Source organism: Emys orbicularis, chromosome 5 (genome assembly GCF_028017835.1).
Source record: "Emys orbicularis isolate rEmyOrb1 chromosome 5, rEmyOrb1.hap1, whole genome shotgun sequence".
Lineage (NCBI taxonomy): Eukaryota > Metazoa > Chordata > Testudines > Emydidae > Emys > Emys orbicularis.
This window is the reverse complement of record NC_088687.1, coordinates 66,237,426-66,258,149: the sequence shown is the minus strand read 5'-3', so window position 1 is coordinate 66,258,149 and position 20,724 is coordinate 66,237,426. Positions and strand designations below refer to the sequence as shown.

The 20,724-nt window shown below is 41.7% G+C and overlaps 1 protein-coding gene across 2 annotated transcripts in view; it reads right to left on the bottom strand.

The window, feature by feature from the left end:
* Nucleotides 1-14,874, bottom strand: part of RAPGEF2 (Rap guanine nucleotide exchange factor 2) — a 331,016-nt gene extending 316,142 nt beyond the window's left edge. For both annotated transcript variants that reach the window (XM_065405517.1, XM_065405518.1), the window contains exon 1: nt 14,806-14,874. In XM_065405517.1, coding sequence (XP_065261589.1) covers nt 14,806-14,874 — 69 coding nt within the window. The remainder of the gene's footprint in view (nt 1-14,805) is intronic.
* Nucleotides 14,875-20,724: the final 5,850 nt, after the last annotated feature.

The following is a 20,724-nucleotide window of genomic DNA, read 5'->3' as shown; positions in this document are numbered from 1 at the left end:
ATTCTTAAGAAAACATAAGTTTATCCTCCTGAAAATACAAAAATGAATTTGCTTTGAGTGCACTCTTCTCTAATGATTTGTTCAATGAAAAAGTGAAATTAAAGAGAGACTATTCATCATTACTATTGCTGTTCAGAACGCTTTGGGCAGCAGTGAAATTGCCATTCATCAAGTCACTTTCACTCTGCTCAGGCTATGTTTGGGAACGGCACTTTCAGACTATATTGACCACTGTTTATATTTTCTGTGAAGAGATGGTAAAAATATATATTTTATCCTCACTCTAAAAAAACCACAATTGCATTACCATCTAGTCATCTGGTCCTTCAGTTCTTTTGTGAGGAAGTTTCCTGTAAAGTCAACTGAAATTTTACCTGGGCAGGAACAGCTGAATCAGGCTAAGACATTATGCTAAAGAGGCACCCATCACCCATCCATAGTTAAGGGCATAACCAGAATTGCATTATAATGACAAAAATACACACACACCCAACTTCTTAGATGAAACTACTGACCTGAATTTGTATAGTAGATTTTTATCATATTTCTAAAGATGTAGGTTCAGAATTATTTACATGACAGACGAAGAGTCCCCAATTTTTACATTGTAAAAAAGTTCCCAATAATTTATTAATCATTTACTGTACATCTGAACATTGATTTATTGTAAACTTTTTGAAGATACATGAATTCATTTTCATTTTTTACACATGTACATTTCCCAAAATTCTAAAATGAGAAAGTTATAGAATTATATTTTTCAGTTATGCAGTTATACAACTGGCATTTTTGACAAGAGCATATGACATGACAACACACACAGATTCTGCAGAATACAAGCTTTCATTTTTTTAAAAGCAAATTTCCATCACTTATGGTTGAGAAGGTAGCATTAATCAGTTCACATTCAGGATGTCTGAAACAGTTTGAAACATAGGGTAGACAAAATGGGTAGGTGACAAGAACTTTTGGCCTCTAGAACTTCAAAGGACAAATGGTCCTCCACTTCCCATTTCAATGTTATTAACATGCAATATTATAAATACTTTTTAAAAACCTAGAATATTAAAACAAAAAGTAAATTATAGTAAAAATTCATGGCCATGATACAAACTTAAGAATACATATGGTTTGCATACTCAACTTCCATTTTCAAAGACTATTTCTACTCCCTTGCCATGAATTAACATCTAGTTCTAGATGATTAAAAATCATTAACAGAACTTTTCTTACGCTAGTAACGTACCAAAATGGGGATGTCTTCTATAGGAAAGAGTTCCCAAGTGCAACCAAGAGTAAATAAAAATTATTTTCATGTTTGCAATAATTTTCTCTCAGGGACAAGATACTATATATTATTACAGAAAATGATTTATCTTATTAAAAGTAATTTTAAGTTCTTACAATGACTGTTCAGTGTATGTATGATGGCTTTAAGAGCTATCAACTTAACAGAGAGTTGCACTTTTACCCTAGAAAAGTGAGTTATGAAAACCTAAATTATAGGGACCAAGCCACTGGTAAAATGAGCAGAGATCACTTACCAATAATTCACCTGAGCAGACAACTTTTAAGAGTTCTGGAAGTTGAGAACAGTAGTTGTTACAACCAGTTCATCCACTGGATTTTATAATAGGCTTAGAAGACTACCTTTTCTGAAAAAGGATTTAAAGCTATTCTAAGCAGATGAATAAATGTACTTGCTAGGTAACGTTTGGTACAGAAGCCTACATACACTTTAAAAAAAAAGATTCATAACAAATATCAAGAGCTGATGTTTGTCAATGGAGGGGGAAAAAACCATACAAAAGTGTGCTGCAGTAAGCATTATGCCATTTACTAGTATCAAGCTTCAATTTTATTCCCACAGTGAGCAAAAAAATGTTAAAACAGATTATGATTTTTCCCCATTGCTAGTTCGATCAGCAGACAGGCATGAAAACTGGTAATTTCTTCTGCCCATAACTGATTTTTCCACTACTACTACAAATTTATCATTCCAGCATGAGTCTTGATATTGAGATTCCAACTGGTGTCTCAGTAATACAATGGTACTACTACAACCTTTTTGTGCTGCAGTTCTCTCTTCTCCTGTCCCATCATCACTCCGGTCTTGTTTTCTCTCCCTTTTTACTCAGGTTTCCCTTCTACTGGTTGTTCACTCATTCTCCTTGCTCAACAGAAGGTTTCATGCTGTTTGGAGGGATGGGGGTGTTCATTGCCACTTCTGTGGGTAGGGACACATGCTCCGAAATCTGAGATGCAAGTTGAGATAGCAAACATAAAAAGCTTGGACTGATGAGCTGCTTCCTGGGCTTGTAGCCTGGTAAATACAAACTGCTCGCTCCTGAGGCTACCTATATTAGAGATCAGTGCAAGAGCAGGAAGGGAAGCTGGGTTTCAAAAGTTTCTTACTGCTAACTTTAGATGTGTCTGAGTCTACTGACAGCTCCTCTGTCATGCTGATGCTGCTCATAGCTTTAACAAGAAGAAGAAAAGTAAAGTTCATTGCTGCTACTGAGTGCCCTATGGGCAGCAGTGAAACTATCAAGAATTGTGTTCATTTCATATTGCTGCAGCTTGGGGAAAACTATCAGTAGAGGAATGAACTGGACCACTACTCATAGCAGAGGACCACACCAAAAGACAAATTGGCAGAATAACTGAATCCCAACCTCCTCACAGCAGTCAGGAAGCTCTGAAGGACAGATGAGGCAAAAGAAAGGCTCTTTCTCCCTTCCAGAAGATATGAAGGCATAGAGTTTCAAGTTTATAAGACACCTAATAGCCATGTTGATAGTGGCTGATGCTGAAGATAAAACCCCCAAGCATGTCCAAGGACTGCACTCACCAACTAGGAATAACATACCAGGAAGGAATTAGACTTTTCAGCAGACTGCTGTCTCAAGATCCCACTAGAGGTATTTTATATTTGTTCTAGTTTATCCCCCCCAAAAGGCTGCTTCTTTCCCATTCCAATTCCAACCTCCACTTCCTACTCTGAACAAATACCTCCAACTCTGCTCTCCTCGCCACCCACCCACACTCCTAACCCATCCAAGCATTTTCCTATCAGATTTTCCACATGTGCACCTCATGCCTCTCCAGTCTCTAACCCATTCATAGCAATGACTTTTGCCACTCTGGACCATCTCTTTTCTTGAGCTCTGTTGACCCAATTGCTGATTCCTCCTGCTCCACAATCTCCATCACCCTGGACCTCTTCAAAAATCTATCTGACCCCCACACTTGTCTTCCTCCCCTGCAACTCTCTTTCACATGCCAGTGAAACCCTCTGGAAAAAGTACCACAACCATGCTCTGCTACAAGTTCATTCTCTCTTTCACTTCCATCAACTTCCTGGTCAACCAACACTAACTTCCCCTCTTCACTAATTCACACCCACAATCCCAACCCCTGGTAGACCACTTCTAGCTCCCTCCTCTTCTATGCAAGACCCTGTTGATATTTTGAGTAGTCTTGTCAATCCACCATCCGAGTTGAGGCCCCATCATATGGGATGCTGCACAAATGCTCTATCTTTTTGAACACTTCCCCCAGACCCCCGATACCAGCCTCAGCCACCTTTTTGTTCATGGGTCCTATAAAAACCTTCCCATGTTCTTCCATGCTGACTATTATGCATTGAACACTCTCCTTGAACTAGTCTAATGAAGTATTTGATGTAGAGGAGTGACTTTAAGACAAGCTTACTCCTATGATTCTTGCAGGAAATGACCAAGTGAAATAAAGGGCCAGTGTGGGTCATTATAGGCAGAGTAGACATTTATAATTAAGGTTGTTCTAACATTTTCCATTAAAACTTGGTTTTCACTTCTAGTTTTGTCAAACTAACCATTGGGGAGGGGAGGTTTTGAATGCTTGGTCTCTGTCTCAGGTTGATTTTGGGGGGGGATGCTTTGAGCAAGAGTGGTTTAGTCATTTCCAAGAGCAATGTTAGTGAAAAATAGGTCGTTTTGACAATTTTTTTTTAAAACAACACTTTTGGTCTCCTGAGAGGTTTGAAGTAGGAAGCTGAAGTCTGGCAGGCAGACAGCCCTGAGATGCGATGTTTCCTATAACATTATGTTCAAATTTGGCCAAGTTGTAAGCCAGACGAAAATCACCATTTTATGTATGCCATAGAATTTAGACACTAATTCTTCATTTTGAGTATTCCAACTATGCAGCGCATACTCCCAGACCACACAGCCTCCATCCCCAATAAATGCAGTTACAGTTCAAGCTGGAATGATGGTGGCAACATTCCTTCAGAGTATCCTAAGGGAATTTTCATATACCAAGCTAGGAGATAGGAGGACCATGAGTTCTAACCTTCTCTTCCACTCATAAACTTTAAGGTCAGAAGGGAGCATTATGATCTTCTAGTCTGACCTCCTGCACAACACAGGCCACAGAATCTCACCCACTCACTCCTGTAACAAACCCCTGACCTATGTCTGAGCTACTGAAGTCCTCAACTTGTGGTTTAAAGACTTCAAGGTGCAGAGACTCCTCCAGCAAGTGACCCATGCTGCAGAGGAAGGTGAAAAACCCCCAGGGCTTCTGCCAATCTGCCCTGGAGGAAAATTCGTTCCCGACCCCAAATATGGCAATCAGCTAAACCCTGCGCATGTGGGCAAGACTCACCAGCCAGACACCCAGGAAAGAATTCTCTGTAGTAACTCAGATTCCACCCTATCTAGTGTCCCATCACAGGCCATTGGGCATATTTACCGCTAATAGCCTAATTTTGGCAATTAATTGATCTTTGACTATCTCATCATACCATCCCTTCCATAAACTTATCGAGCTTAGGCCTTGGCTACACTTGCAAGTTACAGCGCTGTAAAGCCTCCCCCAGCACTGTAACTCACTCCCTGTCCACACTGGCAGGGCACTTGCAGCGCTGTATCTCCCTGGGTACACCGCTGCAGGTACTCCACATCGCCGAGAGGAATAACAGCTGCAGCGGAGTGGCTACGACTCTCAGGTGTGAGTGTAAACGGCTTGCAGCGCTGTACTAATCACCTTGTCAAGTGGCCAATCCTCTCCATTGTTGTGACCGGCTGCAGGAATGCGGAAGTGCCGGTTTCAAAGCTCTTACCACAGAGAAAAACAAACAGTTTGCAGCTTGCTTTGAGTGAGTGAATGAATGAGCAGGGGGCCGGGAGTTCGGAACTTGCAAAATAGAGAGCTGACATGCTCCAAAAAGCACTCTCTGTCCCCCCACACTCCCTGTCACACTCCACCCCACCCCCCCGTTTTGAAAAGCACGTTGCAGCCACATGAATGCTGGGATAGCTGCCCATAATGCACCGCTCCCAACACAGCTGCAAATGTTGCAAGTGTGGCCACACCACTGCGCTGGCAGCTGTCAGTGTGGACAGACTGCAGCGCTTTTCCCTACTCAGCTGTACGAAGACAGGTTTACCTTACAGCGCTGTACAGCTACAAGTGTAGCCTGTCTCACAGTCTTGAAGCCAGATGTGTCTTTTGCCTCCACTGCTCCCCTTGGAAGGCTATTCCAGAACTTCACTCCTCTGATGGTTAGAAACCTTCGTCTAATTTCAAGTCTAAACTGCCTGATGGCCAGTTTATATCCATTTGTTCTTGTGTCCACATTGGTACTGAGCTTAAATAATTCCTCTCCCTCCCTGGTATTTATCCCTCTGATATATTTATCGAGAGCAATCATATCTCCCCTCAGCCTTCTTTTGGTTAGGCTAAACAAGCCAAGCTCTTTCAGTCTCCTTTCATAAGACAGGTTTTCCATTCCTCGGGTCATCCTAGTAGCCCTTCTCTGTACCTGTTCCAGTTTGAATTCATCCTTCTTAAACATGGGAGACCAAAACTGCACACAATATTCCAGATGAGGTCTCACCAGTGCCTTGTATAACAGTACTAACACCTCCTTATCTCTGCTGGAAATACCTCACTTGATGCATCCCAAGACCGCATTAGCTTTTTTCACAGTCATATCACATTGGCAGCTCATAGTCATCCTGTGATCAACCAATACTCCGAGGTCCTTCTCTTCCTCTGTTACTTCCAAGAGATGTGTCCCCAGTTTATAACAAAAATTCTTGTTATTAATCCCTAAATGCATGACCTTGCACTTTTCACTATTAAATTTCATCCTATTACTATTACTCCAGTTTACAAGGTCATCCAGATCTTCCTGTAGGATATCCCAGTCCCTCTCTGTATTGGCAATACCTCCCAGCTTCGTGTCATCTGCAAACTTTATTAGCACATTCTCACTTTTTGTGCCAAGGTCAGTAATAAAAAGATTAAATAAGATTGGTCCCAAAACCGATCCCTGAGGAACTCCACTAGTAACCTCCTCCGAGCCTGACAGTTCACCTTTCAGTATGACCAGTTGTAGTCTCCCCTTTAACCAGTTCCTTATCCACCTTTCAATTTTCATATTGATCCCCATCTTTTCCAATTTAGCTAATATTTCCCCATGTGGAACCGTATCAAATGCCTTACTGAAATCATCTGTTACCTTCTCAAAGAAGACTAGTGTTACAAAGAATAGTAATGTTGGTACACCACAACCCGTCTTGGGCAAGGCCTCACCCATATTTTCCTACTTCCTTCGGTATTTCCCCCCTCCATTTTATATACACCTCTACCTAGATATAACGCTGTCCTCAGGAGCCAAAAAATCTTACCATGTTATAGGTGAAACCGCGTTATATCGAACTTGCTTTGATCCACCGGAGTGCGCAGCCCCGCCCCCCCGGAGCACTGCTTTACCACGTTATATCTGAATTTGTGTTATATCGGGTCGCGTTATATCAAGGTAGAGGTGTATAAGTTAACTAAATCTGAAATTTTTTCACAAGATCATGCTGGGTAGGACAGAAAATAAAGCCCAAGACTCATCCATTCAATTACATACTGCCTCTCAGAATGAATGTGTGTGTGACTATTGTGTCTGAAAAACTGAACTGCTCCAGTGTACCCATGTTCACAAAGTGCTTTGAGTCTTACAGATGAATATCACTATATAAATATGCAAAGCATCACTAAGCAACTGGCACCTAGGATTTTACTCTTAGTCCCTTGCTTTAATCACTAGACCACACATCTTTCTCCACAGCCATCAATAAAACCCTATAATCCTGATTCCTAGGATTCTACTGCTATCTGGCAAACATTTGCTAGTAGGCTACTTAAAGCGTGCACTACGTCCTCCATTGACCGGGACAAATAAAGGACAACAGCTCACTACTGTCTTAGCTAATGGAGATTCTCCTTTAGCTCAAACTGCAGTTTGTGATGTGTATATGAGGGGTTGCTATATATGTGGGGTTGCTGTAGTTGCACTGGGTGGAATGTCCATTTCTCAAGATTTATTTTTTAAAAACTCAAAATTCCATGGGGGAAAAAAAAAACACTTAAAAATGACACTGTTAAAGCTACAATGTCAAATATTCTGAAGTTGGCAAATACCATTACTAAGGTTGGTTATATAAACTTGGTTCTGCCCTCATGTGTACACATGACAATCTTTGATTTCAAGATCACATGCAACTTTTTTCTACAGGACCCATGTCCCATTCAATGGGAAAGTTTAAGGGTGCAGAGGACCGCAGGAAAAAGGATTGTTTTGTGGTAGGGCTCTGGACTGGGACCTCAAGAAAACTGGCTTTTATCACTGGTCTGCCAGAGACTTCTGTATGATGTTGGCTACTAACTGTATTCTCATTTTCTGGGAACCCAATTTGAGATACCTGCTGGCCAATTTTCTGAAGAGCTGAACACTGGCAACTGCTTCTGAAGTCAAATGGAACTGCAGATGCTCAGCACCCAATCATGAAGGCACATGAAATTAGTGTACGCTTTTGCAAGTTTTGGCCTTAATATTTCTGTCTCTGTTGTCTATCTGTAAAATAGTGATAATCAATATATCACTGCCTCACTGAGGTTTTGTGAAAATAAATTCATTAGTGTTTATGAGGCACTCAGATGCTACCATCACATAACACAAAAACCCACAAATAAAAATTGCATATTCAGTGCAGGCTTTGAACAGTGTGCCCTAAGTAACACATTGGGTCAGACATTGAATGGTAGGTATAAAAAACACATACTAAACCATTGCCTCATTTACTGGGCACTACCTACCTATACACTCGATAAGGCACGAATCATAATATGCCATCATGTACTTAAAGACTATCATCTTGTATACACGTAAGGGGGCAGGATTTCCTAACTTTTGACTGGTTGTCTTTGCAACCTTAACACATTCAAGCCGATATAGCGCTATACAAACTACCACTTATGCCGGTGTGTTGTTTTTTCCCCCACGCCCCTGAACATCATAAGTTTTGCCAACATAAGTAGTAGTGTAGACGTGGCCTCAGATTTTTTTTTTTACTTTAACCCCTGCCTTGCCCCACCCCCCACTACTCTTCCAGAGGTCTTGTTCTGTGCCTGGGAGCATGCACACTGTGGTTATCACGTAAGGAGGAATTGGGGGCTGACACTTGCTCAGAGCAGGTGGGGTGTTCCGGGATTTAGCAGCCAACTTTTAACTAGCTCTGAACATTTGCAACTGGTGATTTTCAGAGACCACAAGCAGCACTAACCACTTCTCCTATCCCAAGGAACACCCTCTTGCGAAACTTCAAAAAGCTGTCTCACACCCTTGAGATGCTAGGACTTTTCAAAGAAACTTGGGGGAAAACATTACATTGACAAGAGCTACCTATTTTTCCCCCAACACAATTTTCAGAGCAGTTAACATGTAATGGAAGTGGAAGTGTAAGACAATCTTAACTACAGACATTGCTACCAGCTCTGCCTATAAGAAATGTCTTGGAATCATCAAGTTGTGCACATAGCTAACCTATGTAACCTTATCACTATTCTCCTTATCCTCCCCTTCCTCGTATTTATTACACCCACTTATTAGGTCTTGTCTTAAATTTAATTCTAAGCACTTCAGGACAAGGACTGCATCTTCCCATGAATTTGAATACCAGTTAGCTCAACAGGGCCAGTTACTGTCCCTCTGGGGTCTAATAAAATACAATAAAAATCACCACCTTTGTCTAGGTGGTTTAGTCCTTCAGCAAGCAAGTGCATGACAAGTTTTTCAAGCCCTGCCAACCAAGCCCAAATATCAAAGAGCTAATAATCTCACAAATTTTAGTTACAACTGCCACTATTACTAAAAGTTGACAAAAGCCATTTATTGAAAGAATATTTTATTTGATATATTAACTTTTTACTAGTTTCAGAGTGGCATGAAGTATAAGCCCAGAAATCTTTATAAACAAGCTTTTTTTGCTTTAGTTTTATTGTATCCAGTTCAGAGATTTTGAAGTACATATCATGTAAGTGAAACCACTGCATTTCTCATTCTTCCACTGGACAGGACTGAAGTTTGCAAGTGCATCAGGCCAGGCTGAATAAGAATGGGATCTCTGTTTCATTGCGCCAGGACTAAAGATACTCATGTTATAAATATTTATGTCAATTATAGTTTATCTTTTTTTCCTTTTTACAAATTACTCTGCATTTTTATTCTGAAAGAGAAGTGCTACACTTAATGTCTTAGATTAGGGGTTCCCAAATTGCAAACGTTACATTGCTGCTCATTATGCTGGCTCTCTTCATTTCCAACTGCCCAAGTGCATTAAAAGATGGTTAAAAATACATTATATATTTTAACGTAAACATTCTCCTAAGATATTTGCAACCCAAACTTCACAGCATGTTGCTAGTGCAGAAGAACCTGAAAGCAAAATTAACTAGAAATTAACTAAACAGTTGTACTTGCATATTGTTATTGTCCAAGCTAAATGCAAAAAGTAGACAGCAAAATAAAAAATGCTTTTTTAAAAAATTAGTTTTAATCTTCAAATGCATTTGTAAGATGGCTAGGAGATCTGCATTTTAAAAATATATCTGACCTTGGTCCTTTTAACCAAGCACCATATACAGTACCATTTGAAACACTTGTTTTCTATGACCATGTAGCACTACAAACAGCTTTACACTCATTTGGAATGATTCAGCAACATAATGCTAGATCAAGAAGTGAATGTTCATGCCTGTCCTCTATTAATGAGTTCTCACACAATTAAACTCTTTCATCAGTTACCAGATAACAGAATGCTGTATTCCAGAAACAATGCTACTGGAGAACAAGCTGAAAATTTAATTGGAACAAATATAGGTACCTCCTATAGTTAAACCATTGTTTCTCTCAAATACTTGGCAATGGAATATCTGCCAAACAGAGGCATCCTCTCTTGAGGTACTCTGACATTAACAGATGTCACTGGTATTGAGCTATGGGTAACTAGATAGCCCTCCCCTTTCAACATAAAGCATATTGCTAATGCCACTCCTCTGCTACTAATTATTCTAGTACTGAATTTGTTGAACCTACCAGACTGACAAATTCCAAAAGAGTGCTTTAGCAACTTGTCAATGGGTCTAGGAACTATTTGTATCAAGTTCTTCCCACAGCTCTAATCTTACTGTAGGTGATTTAAGTACAATTATGCAAAAATTAACAATTTACATCTGACCACTCAACTCATCAATTCATGTATCATATAGAAATGGTAATGTAAAAAGCAAGTAGTTTAGGTTTCAAGTTCTTTTTAAAGAGGACTTTTATTCTTCACAGTAAGCTGCAGACAGCATAATATTTCACTCAACTATTTTTACTTAACTACAAATATAAAAAGAGTTTTGAAAAAAAATCACTTCATTACATAAAGCTTGGGGGCATAAATCTGTTTGTAATTCATTAACATTTAGAGGTTTAACTAACTTGTTTGGTGACCAAACTATCTATTTAAGCCTTCAAAGAAAACAACATGAATAGCTTAATAAAGCAATTACATAAGGGAAGAGTTCTGTTATACAATACACACAATGAATAATGCACATGTAAAATAACTGGCCATATGCATTTTGGGTTTTATTATTTTCTAAGCTTTTTTGTGAACTAGTATACAACGCTCCATTGACTAGAATAGTTCAGGTAGGCTTTCAATACCCACTGTGTAAACAAGGACACTCCCGCACAATATTAAGTGAAAGATTTTTCTGCAATAATCTCTGAAGCAATGCTCTGAGAGGACCTTGTAAAATCTGTCCAAATTAGAAAAGGACTTCTGCACTGGGAAAAAGTTCTAACAAGATTTCACTGATTCCTCCCCTTCGTATTTTAATCATATTTAATAGTTATCAAAGCTGTGTATTCAAACAAGGGCTTGCTATCCTGCAGTCAGTCCTCTGTTCTCATTTCAACTCACAATGAAGTCATTACAGTAAATTTACATCACAATTGAGGGCAAAACACTGTCAAATGCAGAATTACAGACGTCACAGAATAAGGATGAGAAGCTGGTCACATATAGAGAAAGTGCTTGTTAAAACACAAATATATTCAATAAGCAGTGAAGGGAACAAAGAAACATGACCAACAGATGCTTCCTTGACTATGCACATTCTCTTACATGCACATTTCTGTCAATATAAGAGTATACATTCTCCTCCCAACCCTTTTTCGTAACAGTCAGAATCATGCCACTTAAGGATATCTGAAGATTCCTCAAAACAAAATGAAATGACTACCTTTCTGGGAAAATCTGGCTTATTATTTAGGGAAGACAAAAAGCAAAAGACCAGGGCCTTTATGGCTTGATAAAAATACTGCTTTTCAAAGTTTTGCTTGTTAACTGCAAAGTATTTAAGAAAGAAGCTTACTCACCACCACAGTGTCTGCCCTAAGATTAAACTGAAGTAATTCCTTCTCAGAAAGAAAAAGGAAATTTAAATGATTTAAAAAAAAATAAAAAGCTCAATCCACTCAATTCAGAAAAACACAGATGAAAATGAAGATGTATATTTTCAAAATACAAGCCTTTCCCTCACAACTACTGTTAAAGAAAATGAGTTTAAACATCTAAATCTCAAAAAATATATATACATTAAACATTCTAAAAAACAAAGGAATTTTCCTCTTTCGAGCCTTCTCCCCAGAAGCAATAATAAGCACATTTGATCACAAGCCTCAAAGACTTCCAGCACTGCCAATGCAGCATGTTTCCCACAGATCTGGTCTTATTTGTTGACTATTTTGGCCAGTCAGAGCCTAATGGATTTAGGGTTTCTTTCTGTGTATACTGCTACAGTAGGCTTTTGGTGTACTGATATTTGAAGTTTTGCAGTGTTAATACAATCCTGGTGTTCTGGATTTAGCTTTCTACGCTTTTTTTTCACATTGGCTCTACCCCCTGCATTCATGCTAGTGTCTTCACTGCGTCATTTCTTTTTTTTTTTTTTAAACAGATTGGCAGGGACACAGGAAAGTTTAACAGTTCACTTTATTTGGCACAGATATACAACTGTCACAGTGGAAGTTTTCTCTCTCACAGGCTGGTTTGAAGGCCCACTACCTGACCGACTGATTTCTGAGCAACTGCCAATATCCCTGCTGCTGACCAACTGACAGTCTTTTTATAATCTTCTCCCAAGATCTCTGACATCCCTGTCTGACTCCCATTACTGGAATTTAAGATTCTCCCAGAACAAGGGATCTTGCTACGTTAACAAATAGTATCCTTCTGAAATAACAGCACTCTGTCTCCAAATCTAACTTTTCAGTAACTATGTGCTACTGATACCTAGAGGGTTTCATACTGGTGCCAACATTTATGGCAAGTACTATAATAGACATTTGGAAAGGTCAAGCAAGGACACAGGAACACAACTTTAGCTTCAACATAATAAAAGGAATTTGTTCTAGAATGAAATAATTTTCTTTATGTTTTTTCATAAAAGCAGGAGCATCTTTTCTAACTGTGATACATATACATATGTGCCATACTTTTCCATATGTGATCTAACTGTCACAAACACCAGGATGAAAAATAGTGTATCCACAATGACTTATCTGAAGTAGGAGGAAGGAATTCTGGATGCTGCCTAAAAAGTCAAAGTTCTTTCCTCGCCCCCAATTTAAAATGTCAACAGCCAATCAGAAATCTGGCAAAATCATAAGTAACCATGGTAATTAAAAATAAAGCCCCTCACTAAGATCAGGACACGCTGAGATCTGAGAGAAACAGGACAAATCTTTAGAAAACAGGACAGATGGCACTGCAACTAATGAGCAAAGTAACTCCTTGAATCATTAGCTACTGAACTACAGCTTGACATAGGGATCAGCATAAAGCTTATTTGTGTTTAGATGGTTGGCAGCAATAGCATCCAGTCACCACTCCAAAGCAGAAAGAACTCACTCACCTTGATGTGATTCAAAAAAAACAACAACTAACAGTCAAAACATTTTTACACATTTTCTTCCCCTTCTGTCTCTAATGTTTATAAAGCCCTGTGTGCTTTCAATCCTGCAGGAGCAAATGACTGCATCAATTTTTATTTATCCCATACATACACAACCCCACCCCCAAGTAAAGCCTGATTCAAGTATTTCAAAAATCCTTCTCCCATACTACTGTGCAAGAATTTCACCCTATTTTTGGGAGGCAGAGATTTGCCAAAAATACCACACTCACCTCTCTGATAAATGTATGGGCCAGTAATGCTGTAATGAGCTATAGATGTACAAAGTTAATTCAATTCCAGAATTAAACTACTGTACTTGTGTTGTATTGGGAACAGATACATAACCTCAGTTAATCAATGGCCAACAACATAAAAGGCCACTCAGTTGTGCAATATGAAAAAAAAATGTATTCAAAATATTTTTTTCTCTGTCCATGAGCTAGCAATCCTATACATCAATATTTTGGCTGAGTAAAGTTTGTATAACAGTGACTATGTTGTATCATGCACTCCTATGCACATTACGGTATTCAAAGTTTCTATTAACACGATAGTGTTTTCTTTTAAAACAAAGACTTTTCAAAAGGAAGAGAGGAAAACATAGCAGCAGTTACTAAATCTGAGTGTTTCCCACAGAGTCAGCTTTCAGGATTTATGAAACTCACAGCCAAAGAGGTGCCCCCCCTTTCTCCTCTGCTGCTGTCTGACCACACAGATGGGTTCTCTGCCCAATTTTAGGCAAAGATAGAGGTGGTGGGAATGGAAGGACAGATTAAGGGGATGTGAGCCCCCAAAAAGTAATAACACTACGGGGGGGGGGGGGAAGAGGAAGAGAAATCCTAAAACTAGAGCTGGTTGTGAATAGGATTGTTCCTCCAGCCCGTGAGTGGGAAAGGGGATTAGAGATGTCTGAAAACAGATTAGCTAGTGAGCGTACTACAGATAGAGAAAGGAGTACTGGAAACAGATATGTTTGTGGTATGTGTGAGAGACAAACAAGAGATAAACAAGAAGTAGCTATAGGAAATGTTGGCGAACGGAGGACTCGTTATCTGGGGGCTCTGGTCGGGGTGAGTGGAGGGTGAATACGGAAAACTGCACTCTGGTACCTGGAAGCACGTATAGGGAAATAGTTACCTGTTGCCCCTATGTGCAGTACCCAGGGGGCATAGATCAAGTCGTGCCTGTCTGTACCTTGGGGCTCTTGGACAGGGGAAAAAATGGGGGTAGGCACCCGAGATTAGGCTCCTCTTGAAAGGGGAGAGAATAAACAAAGGATGTAGGGGCTCTTCTCCGGGGCAGCGGTGAGTAGATACCTGGGAGGGTACTGTACGGGGTAGCTCCCGGGCGCGGGGGGCTCCCCTCTGGGACAATACGCGGGAGAGAGGGAGCAGGGGCAGACAGGGGGTACCGGGGGCTCCTCTCCGGGCCGCTGGGAGGGAGGAACAAGGGGAGGGAGGAGCAAAGGGGTACCTGGGGGCTCCTCTCCGCCGGGTTCTTCATCACCGCCTGGCGGAAGCTGTTATCCACGTACGACGCCATCTCGCCCCTTCTCTGCCCCGGGCTAGAGCGCCCTGGCCCCGCCGCCTCCTGCCTGGGCTCCGGCCGCGGCTCCTGCTGGGTGCGGAGTGGGGTCGGAAGCTGCGCCGAGCCCCGGCCCCGAAGGCGCGCGGCTGGGGAGCGGGGCTCGGTCCCGCCGGGGTCCCGGCTCCTGTCGCTGCGGGGCGGGCGCGGCCTCTCGCTGCTCCGGCCCGGCTCCGGGCTCGCGGCCGCTGGGGTGAAACGCCGGGACTCAGCAGCGCCGCCGCCCGGACAAGCCCGGCCGGCAGCGGGGAGAGCGGCCCGGGGGCTCCCGCGGTCCTGGCGCCTGGCGGCGGCTCCCGGCTCCTACTCTACTGGGCTCCGCCGTCCCGCTCCGCGGCTGCTGCATCCCCGCCGGCGCCTCCCATCCGGGCTGCCGGGGGCTGCGGGGCTGCGCTCCCGGCTGGGCGCGGGGAGGTGGCTGGCTCGGCGCGGGCGGGGCCGGGCTCTCAGGGGGGGAGCGGCCTCCTGCGCTGGCGGCTTTGTGCTGCTGCAACCATGGTGAGGAGCGAGCCACACCGGCGGGGAGCGGCCAGCGGCCGCAGCAGCGCTCGGGGAGGGGCCGCGCCCAGCTCCCGCCCCCAGGCCCGGCTGGGCTCGGCTCTCGGCCGACACCTTCCTGCCGTGCCCGCCAGGCGCCGCCCGCTATTGTTAGGGGGTCTCGGGGCCCTGGTCACTATACAGCTGTACAGCCCCCCCCCCCCGCACCTGAGTACCCCCAGCTCCGCCCCCTCGCACCTGGGCATTGCTCTCAGTCTCCCCCGAGCCCTGACCTCCCTCCCACAGGACACACAGACCAAGAGGGAAGCTGTACGGCCACTTCTGGGCAGCGAGATGCGGGGCAGGCTTCAAAGTCTAGTGCCCCTACTAGCAGCCACCAGTCCCCATGGGATGAGAGGCCATCTCTGGCAAAAGCAGGACTAAGGCCACTAGGGTTCATACAGCATCAACACCTTAACTTGGTAAACCAACAGGTGAAAGGTGCAGGTACCTATAAAGGGGATTGTAATGTGGCATAACCAGCTATAGAAGCAGATTGCCAGACTCTGCACCAAATTCGTTTCATGCATGGATTTAAGTTATGGCCCAATGTGGAGGACATTGCAATAATCCATTTTAACCCTGGCAAAACTATAGATTGTCAAGGCTGGGAGGGACCATTATGATCATCTAGTCTGTTTTACGTTTAACAGGATTTAGAATTTCATTCAGAAATATCTGCATCAAGCCATAATTTCTGATGATAGCATATTGTTTAGAAAGACATCCAGTCATGATTTAAAGACGTCAACTGATAGAGAATGCACCACATTTCTCAGTAAAGTATCCTAATGATTAAAAGCTTAAAGGCCAAAGAATGTTGATTACTTATTCAAGAGACCTGCCAGGGATTTCAATCTGTGACTATTCATACACCAGTGCAGGAATCGTTCCAGTATACCACCGAGCTATTGTATAACAAGATTAGTTCCATGGATTATAGTAGGCAGGTCACAGAGGAAAGGTTGGACTTTCTAATAGGAGCCAGAAGTACATGCTGCTGCTGTCATCATCTAAAAGCAGCTAGGAATCTAGCAAGATCCCCAAATTAAAAACTTTGCTAACAAATATCTTCAGTAGGGGCCCTATATAATCTAAATCAAATCCTCATGGCTTTCCCCAATTCACCACAATAACCTCAGCCCACATCCTCAGTGGTATTTAGGTGTTGCTCCACCTGACACCAAGTGAAATCCTCAGCCCTGGACTAGCAGCCTAGGCTCCCCATACAATGTGTGGGAAGAGTTGGTCTCATAAGAAAGGGATCTTCAGAAGGTAGCACGTTGACTAGGGAGTTGCCTAAACTAGCCAGGAGTGAAATGCCAGGGAGAGGGACTTAGGGTGTTTAAACAGCTGGCCTGATGCACAGGCCAGAGGTAGGCACCTACCTCTGCTTGGAATCTTCATCTATAAACCTTCTCCTAAGCCAGGTCTACCGCTTAAGTAGCCTATGCTCTTGTAGCCGAATCTGTCTTGTTCTCATGGTTGAGATACCTCTTACACTTGCACTACACTTCCCTGAGCTTTTGGCTGTTGTTTGGGTGGATGGGTGGGTGGTGTGCTACGTTTGTGGCCTGTATCCAGGCTGCTTGCTTCAGGGTCTGACCAGTTTTAGGCATGCTCAGAGAACACCTACAGGATTGTGCCCTGTTGACAAGATAGGCATTCCACTGAGAATCCTGCTTCAGGGCCTCCAAAGTTTCAGCTTGAGCTAGAACACCGAGCTGCTTGGTAGCTGGGGATGGTGGCATCGGGACTTCAGGCAGCTTTGTGAATGCTGACCAGCAGAAACTTAGGCTCACAGGGGACTTTTAGGCACCTGACTTCTATTGATTTCAATGGGAGTTTGATGCCTAAATACTTTTTAAAATTTGGTTGTAATTTCTTTGGCAAGGCCACTCTTGTCACTCGTCTCTATGCTAATCAGCATCAGCCAAATGTCCTCTTTACATCACCATTATGTAAGAGAAGAACAGAGAAAGAAAAACAGTGTAATGTTTTAATTTTCTTTGGGTCCCCTCATGAATTTTGTCTTATAGGAGCCTGACTTTTAAACTATGAGGTCCTTGCAGCAAGGACTGACATTATTTTTGTTTACCATAACATTGAGCATACCACAGATGCTTAACAAATAATACTCGTTAATTACACATAATAATTTCAGCAATGTAGAACTGTTCAATGGATTTGCTTTCCAAATACAATTTGTATTCTTCACTACTGTGTTATGTGATGTAAACACTGTTAACATTATAAATATTTAAAAATTTTCAAGTTGCAGATTTTCAAACACTAGCACAAGTTTGCACCTTTTAAGTTGCAAACACTACAGAAAAATTATTTCTAATTTTTTGAAATTTAAGCAAATGAAAATTTATTTAAAAGCTTTTTTTTTTTTACAAAACCTACATTTGGGGCCTAAAGTGAACTAACACAGTCCTTGTAATTTACAGGCTAGTTTTAGGTAAAACTGACTGCTTAAGTCCTCTGTGGATTCAGAGGGAAATTTACTAAACCTAGTCAGTTTCTACATACAGGTCTTTACCAATACAAGGAGCTGTAAAAGAAAACAAATTAGAGTCTTGGGGCCTGATCCCATATGCTCCCAGCTTAATGAAATGCTTTTGTGGCCAGTGTAGAGGATTCTGTTTAGAGTGTTGGAGCAACTGGAGGTAGCTCCAAATCTCAGCTTCTCCTTGGTTTTCAGTGCACATGGAGTTAGTCCTTAAAAAGACAAGATGTTGTTTAAACTGACAGGATGAAAATGTAATTTCCTACTCCCTAAAAATATTAGTTTTAAATATGCCTCAGACCCCCCCCCCTCCCAAACAGAAAAAATATATTGTTCCTTCAAATTAATGAGGTAGGCTGCAACTGTGTGAAAGTGCCAGTTTCTCTTCTGAGCAACCTACCATCAAGCCGGAGTGCTGAAATTTTCTTTGTGAAGTTTACTCATAGTGGAAGTGCCACAAGAGCATATCAAACACTCACTGGCGCTGTTCTTGAAGCATTTGAGAGTGCACTGATTCTTGTATGTTACAAGCAGAATAGCTAGTTTGACCTGCAGATAGAATGATATGCAAATCAAAACAAAGCTACCCACTCTATTTTAACATACAATTGTCATTAGTAAGCTTAAAATTAATAGCTTTAACAGAGTCTCTAAGTATTTTACTTTGGTGATTAATCTATTTTATGGTGTCTATTACCATAGTATTTGAGAGTCATAATGGTGTTTGGTTTCAATGAGAATTTTTTTCAACACTCGTTATTTAAACTGTATAGCAAACATTGGTTATAAGTGTATGGCAAAATCCCATCATCCCACAAATAAACAATTAGGAATGGGAATTGTTGGGACTACTGGAGAAGCATATCTAAATATATTTCATTACTTTTCTGAGTAAACAACAATAATGTATCTAATTAAAATGTGATAACCTACTCAATGTCTACAAGTGACATATTTAGAATTTAATGCAGATGCCTCCAAATGTTTTTATCCACCTCAGGATCAGAGAGGCCCAAGTCAGGTTCACTTTGAGCACTTCTCTTGCTGCTAGTCAGCAAAACAGTTAGAATCATAGAATATTAGGGTTGGAAGAGACCTCAGGAGGTCATCTAGTCCAATCCCCTGCTCAAAGCAGGACCAATACCAACTAAATCATCCCAGCCAGGGCTTTGTCAAGCCGGACCTTAAAAACCTCTAAGGATGGAGGACTCAATCTCAATCCTCCAATCTGTCCAAAAGAAATCTGATGAGGTTCAACAAGGACAAGTGCAGAGTCCTGCACTTGGGAAGGAAGAATCCCATGCACTGCTACCGGCTGGGGACCGACTGGCTAAGCAGCAGTTTTGCAGAAAAGGACCTGGGGATTACAGTGAGAAGCTGGATATGAGTCAGTTATGTGCCCTTGTTGCCAAGAAGGCAAACAGCATATTGGGCTGTATTAGTAGGAGCATTGCCAACAGATCAAGAGAAGTGATCACTCTGGACAGTATCCCTACTCTCCAGCATATCTACCTCTCCCCCCAACTTAGTGCCATCTGCGAACTTGCTGAGGGTGCAATTCATCCCCTCATCCAGATCATTAATAAAGATGTTGAACAAAACTGGCCCCAGGACCGACCCCTGGGGCACTCCGCTTGATACCGGCTGCAAACTAGATATCGAGCCGTTGATCACTACCCGCTGAGCCCAACAATCTAGCCAGCTTTCTATCCACCTTATAGTCCATTCATCCAATCCATACTTCTTTAACTTCCTGGCAAGAGTACTGTGGGAGACTGTATCAAAAGCTTTGCTAAAGTCAAGATATATCACACCCACCGCTTTCCCCTATAGATCAAAACAGAACTTACAGCTAACAATAGCCCAGCTGTAAAAGAATAATTGTAATAAAATCAATAGCCTTGTAAAAGAAAACATATGAAAATTTATTACAAGTTGATACTTCTTGATGAGTAGCTGCTGTTACTCCAGAAAAATTAGTAGAATTAAATCTATAATCTCAAACTCTTTTCTTTTTTACAGCCTTATACATTCTCTTACTCTTACTTCCTATTTTCACCACTTGCCAGCAATTCCTACTAACCTTAATTCAAACTTATCTGCAAGGGCCCTGTGCTGCTCTCACTGGAAAATAAAAGTCCTTTAAAAATCATTCCCCTCTCAATTTCCTCCCCAAATGCTCATAGGCTTCTATTTCAATCAGTCTGAATGCTGGCAGGACAGTTCCTGATTGGTTGACATCCAATATAATTCATAATTTAGGTATCAGACTAAATGGATGCTGGAATGAGAATACAACAATCTGCTATAAAACACCAGCTCCATTTTATGTAGAATCCAGTAAAGTTCCCACCCTCATTTCCACAGACCACAGAAGATTCTGTGACAGGCTGTTAATTCTACAGCTAATTTTTCAACTGAAGAATCACAGAAGTTTTATGGTTCTACATTTTGACTAAACAAGATGAACAGGGATACAATGAGAGACATAAGGCTGCACTTCTTCAGAGGAGTCAACTGGATCACAGGTCCAGGCAGGTCAAGAGAGAAGAGGGCAGTCTGCCAATTCTTGATTTGGATTGACTAGGTAAAAATAAATGGGGCCTAATGCAAATGGATGTTCTCTTTTTCACACATGCTGGCATAGAATCTGTTCCCTTCCCCTTAAGATTTTTCACTTGTCATAAAGTTTAAAGGCAGGTATTTAAAGCAAGGGATGCTATTAGCTTGGTAGTATTTGAGACTCACATGACTTAACA